Consider the following 4,879-nt stretch of genomic DNA (forward strand, 5'->3'; position numbering starts at 1 on the left):
TATTTTCGGGAATTGAAAAGAAAATGCAGACTGGAACTACACAAACACAGAAGTTAAAGCAGATACTAATATAAAGGTATATTAATTTCTAATTACAAACATTGAGAATAAATTTATAAAGAATTGCATGTGTAAATAGATAATTTCGTAAATTGTATGCAGAAGTCGAACTCTTCTATGGCAGATTTACTAGCCAAATGTGCTTTTTAAATATTCGATGGTTTCAACCCAAAAAAAGAGATCGAATTTCTGAATTTTTAGCACTAAATGAAAACATTGCTTAAAGTTTAACAAGTTTATTGCAAGTTTAGGGAACTTGTGTTTGAAACGTTTTATTTTCTCCCTTCCTATTACAGCATATTCCTTTAACTGGTAGTTATTTTTTTATCAATTCTGTATGATAAATGAGTAATATTCTGTTTTAATTATCATTGTTCATGCATAAGATCAAACTTTGCTGTTTGCTAAGTAATCCCATTTTAATTTCTTTTGTTCCGTAACAGTCCAACTTTGAAGGATATCAATACTGAGACTGAGTCTGATATTACACTTAATATCAGACTGCTCACTAATATCGGACTGCCAAAGGTGATTTTTTAGACTGCAAGAACAAAGGCATGACAGCAATGTTTTAAGTCAAAATAAAAAGGTATAACAAAACATTTATTGATTTTGTTCTCGGGCAAAATGTGTTTTGACGACCCCCCAAACCAAAAGCCTCAGGCAAACAGTTTGGTTATTGGGTCCGACAAGACGCATGTCAGTAAAACTAGTAAACCCAGCCCTTACATGTAAATGTATAATAGTTCAACATTCGAAGTACTTCAATATTACCAAAGAAAAAGTTAAATTTAAATACATTTCCGTTTTATAAGTGGCTATAAAATTCAAATTAACATGATTAATAAATAAAATGAGTTGCGGTTAAAATATCTAGCATAATTCTGGATCTCTTTTGAAAGAATATCACTTACAAATAAGCATGACTATCGGTCTTGTTTTTTTTTTCTTTTTTAAAAAAAGCGGTATTTAAAGTTTAAACTGTTAAAATAACTTACTTCTTCATAAACTTCTTGTACCTTCTCCTTTGAATCACATCCACGTTTTCTTAGTAACTTCAAATAATCAGACAAACATTATAAAACAAAATTCATCTTCAAATAATCAGAAAAACACTATGAAATAAAATTTTTAATTAAAAAAAAATGATTTGGCAGATTTACTAGTATGGGGGGGGGGGGGGCTGATATATTTCCACTTTAAAGTATTTCACAATAACCCAAAAATTGGAAAAATGTCATTTCTTATCAATCCCTCAACAAATCATGTTTTCTTTAATTTTGAAAAAGGGAAGTGTCCATGTAAAATTAAAATTTACATCATCCTTTAGATGGATTGCCCCTAATACACATTGAAATGAATTTTATCTAGTTTGTAAACAAGAATACAGAGAAACTAGAAGCTTACGGGAAAATTTAACATGTACAGTATTGTGTTGTGTTAACCCAAGGCTTCAGTCACATGTCTTTCTCACATTCCGTACCTGATAGAATGTTTTTGGTCAGGGTTTGTACCGTGATACCGACTATTCTAGAAGAAATTAATCATTTTTGCACAATGGAGAAAAATACATACTTTGAATAAGAATGAAATGGAACACCAGGTATATTCAATGATGTGCTTTACTTGCATCATCATCATAATAGCTATAACATCCTCATTAAAAATAATTTTAGATCCGCTATTGGAGTTCTCTAGACTTAGATCTATCGTCCTTGTATTGTTCAAGGGGACTTGCAACAGCCTGAGCAAAAATGTATGCTCCCCTGTCATACTGTATATCGGGTTTTTGCTCAGATTTTCTATACATTATTCTCTTTAGAGAAGTGGACAGTCATAGCCTACACCCACACGTAGATAAGATGTATCGGGTATGCCTGTCCATATCCTGGTCTTGAGAGTCTGGCACTGTGGTATTTTCTTACCTGTAGATAATCACGTTCAAACTGTTGATTGTCATGGTAAGTAACGTGTAGATTATATCTCTGAATAAAAATGTTATTTGTGAAGAAACACCTGCATACGAAATACATTTTTGTGATAATCCTGGTTATTTACATAATATGGTTCGTTTGGTGTATTTAGTAAAACCTTACTGTGAAATGTTAGTTAACTCGGAGTTCATAATTTCATTTTTTATTTTCATAAGCAATGCAATATATGAGTGTATATCTTATAAGGTTAAAAAATCATATGTATTGAGGTTGATATTTATTGCAAAGATACAATCACAGTTAGTTGATTCATGGATGAATTTCCAAAGAACAAGTTACCTAGAAGAAAAATGGCAGCCTCCATGATGGAAGTGAAGGAGCCGGTCAAAGAAAACCAAGAAGAGATTGCAAGTAAAGATATAGGAAACATAAACACTCATCCTGATATTAAATTAGTATGTTCTGTATTTTATTATTTATTTCAATGATTATTCAGTATATGTTTCTTCGCTTAGTTTCCCACAATCAAATTTGTAGAACAGAGGTTTTTCGAACTAAATGTTCATTGAAACATTTTGTACACGACGGAAAGACGCTAAAACGTTAACTGTAATTTTATACTTTCAGATAAGACCTTGCATTAGTTATTGGAAAGAATTTACATCCTGTTGCTGTATGTATATGGTGACCCTAAAGTCAGGGACATGATGGAAATGTGACTTTTAAAATAATTCAGCTTACATTATTTTATTAATTTTGAGCTATCTCGTGTCAAAATTCAAGGTTTTCTACAAAACTCAGTCGAGTAAATCATACTTCATTCTTTTTTTAAAGGCATGGATGTTTGAAAGTGTATATTTTTGCGGTTACGTGTTCACAAATACGTTACTTTAAAGAGAATGTTTAGGACAATAGTCAAACTAAAGAACAATCCATTCTTAAAGCTGCGTATCAGAGCTGAACACCTGTTCAAAACATTAGCACCCAAAATATACAGCTTCGCACAAGAACTTTAAAGAATTCAGGAAAATTATTCAAAATCTAGGCAAAATTCTCGGAGTTTGAGCAACTGACTTCTAAAATATTATTAAAATACCTTTTTTTCCCTTCTTTAAAAAACACTATTTTTTAAAGAAAATATGTAATCTGCTTGGAGGAATTCATTATCTGTCAAAAGGGTTAAGTTCGATTAACTTAGATTGACACCGTCACATTCTTTATTGCAATAGATTCCATAGCATGCAAGCTCAAATTAATGATGCTTTTAGTATGCAAGTTCAAGTTCGTGATGTTTTTATTTAAGAAAAGATAGGATTTCTTTTTTTTAAGTAACTTAAATGAGTTACTCGAGTGCATTATTATAGAATTAATTTCCGTCATGTACCTTACTTTTTAACATCTTTATTTTAATTATATCAATTTGTTAAAAAAATTGATAAGGAACGCTCATTAAAGTTTTTTTTTCATGCTTAGAGATAGTTATAGATTAAAAATTTCAGAAAGACACAACATTATATTTCTCTGATTAATTCTTATAGCATCATCGTCACGTATTAGACAAATATATGTCAATGGTGAAATGACTGACTGCATCCCTTTGAGGAATATCTCAGACAAATGCTATACAATGCAGAAGGGAGAAAATGATGCAGTTGATGCCATGGTATGTAGAGCTAGAAAATTTTATTTTTTTCTTACTGGTACATGTGCAATTACATAAATTATTCATGTTTGAAAAGCTTGCATTAGAAGAATATTAGGATTTCACATCCTCATGCTAAAAATTGCACAGTGGCTGAAGTGTTACTAACTCTCGTGGTTTTATAAATCACAGAGAACAGAAATTATATACTAGATGTTTCATATTTACCCTACCTAGTGGTGAGAAGGCCATAATTACAAGTTTTAAGGTTATTGATGGAGAACTTGATGTGATAACCTCTGCTACACGAAATTAGTGCTAATTGTCATTGCTGCCAGTATACCAGGTGAAAGCTTTTGGAGTAGATTTTTCCATAGTGACTATAAACCGTATCTGAACCAGATTTGCAGATTTACATGATACATATAGAACTCAGTATTGCTTCAGATTTGATGTTTCTTTTTCTGTTGACGTTTAACTATATATAGTTTGTAATGATAAAATGTCTCATTAAAATTCATTTGGTATACAACATTGCTTCACTTTCAGGTAAAATTGGGATAGATGAGCTCTGTATTCTTTTTTAATACATATGTTAAAAATTGTTTCTAAATATTATAGAATGAACTGATAGCATATGAGAAGCAGAGACATGCAGAGAGAGTGAAAATGAGGACTGCAAATGATATTTGGGAGTACCGAACCTCAGCACCAGAAAACTGGTCCAAACCCCTCCCAGAATTTATGGAAGCCAGAAAAGACACTCATCTCAATAAAATACAAAACAATTGGGAAAAAGAAGAACTTAGAATAACAGTTAGGGATTTTCTAATGAGAGATCAAACATGCTCTATATTATAAATAAAATTAGTGTTCTCATTAACTTACTAATGTGTATGGTTTGAAACGGCATTTTTCTGATATTTCTACGAGAATTTCAACATGCCTTACATATGAGAAGAAAAATGTCTTTTCTTATGTATTGTCAGGGATTTTTTATCAGGGGCCTATTCAAGTTGTTATCTTATAAATCAAGGTAAATGAAGGAAGAATTTTTTTGATTCAATTATTTTCCAGAAAAGTAATTTTTGTATAAGTAATAAACCAATATGAAATCATGTAAAATCATGTAAAACCATTTACAATCATGTAAAACAATTTCCCTATGTGATTATGCTCACTGGAAAAGAACTTGGTATATTAAACATTCTTGTGCTAAAAAACATTGGTTAGTTTTAGAGGA

At 31.0% G+C, this 4,879-nt stretch overlaps 2 protein-coding genes across 3 annotated transcripts in view; one reads left to right on the forward strand and one right to left on the reverse strand.

Annotated features, from left to right (window-relative positions):
• LOC133197664 (2-oxoglutarate and iron-dependent oxygenase domain-containing protein 2-like) overlaps window positions 1-2,106 on the reverse strand; it is a 9,105-nt gene extending 6,999 nt beyond the window's left edge. The window contains exons 1-2 of one of the 2 annotated variants that reach the window (XM_061333792.1): window positions 1,986-2,106; window positions 1,059-1,115 (exon numbers count right to left, since the gene is read on the reverse strand). In XM_061333792.1, the coding sequence (XP_061189776.1) occupies window positions 1,059-1,115; window positions 1,986-2,093 (165 nt within the window). In that variant the 5' untranslated portion in view covers window positions 2,094-2,106. The remainder of the gene's footprint in view (window positions 1-1,058; window positions 1,116-1,985) is intronic. The other variant, XM_061333793.1, reaches the window with a different exon arrangement.
• A 232-nt stretch (window positions 2,107-2,338) lies between these two features.
• On the forward strand, window positions 2,339-4,879 carry LOC133196682 (UPF0545 protein C22orf39 homolog). The gene is made up of 4 exons (XM_061332541.1): window positions 2,339-2,449; window positions 2,622-2,667; window positions 3,533-3,657; window positions 4,258-4,879. Exons 1-4 carry the CDS (start codon window positions 2,345-2,347, stop codon window positions 4,495-4,497), a joined length of 516 nt encoding a protein of 171 aa, XP_061188525.1. The 5' UTR covers window positions 2,339-2,344; the 3' UTR covers window positions 4,498-4,879.

Source organism: Saccostrea echinata, unplaced genomic scaffold, assembly GCF_033153115.1.
Source record: "Saccostrea echinata isolate AGI-Se365-2 ecotype Australia unplaced genomic scaffold, CSIRO_AGI_Sech_v1 ptg000030l, whole genome shotgun sequence".
NCBI classification, from domain to species: Eukaryota; Metazoa; Mollusca; class Bivalvia; order Ostreida; family Ostreidae; genus Saccostrea; species Saccostrea echinata.

Bases quoted from the DNA above. Each gene is read 5' to 3' on its own strand.
- LOC133196682 (XM_061332541.1), top strand. From the start codon at position 2,345: ATGGCAGCCTCCATGATGGAAGTGAAGGAGCCGGTCAAAGAAAACCAA. The intron at 2,450-2,621 runs GTATGTTCTGTA...TTATACTTTCAG, and splicing joins CTCATCCTGATATTAAATTA to ATAAGACCTTGCATTAGTTA. The intron at 2,668-3,532 runs GTATGTATATGG...TAATTCTTATAG, and splicing joins AGAATTTACATCCTGTTGCT to CATCATCGTCACGTATTAGA.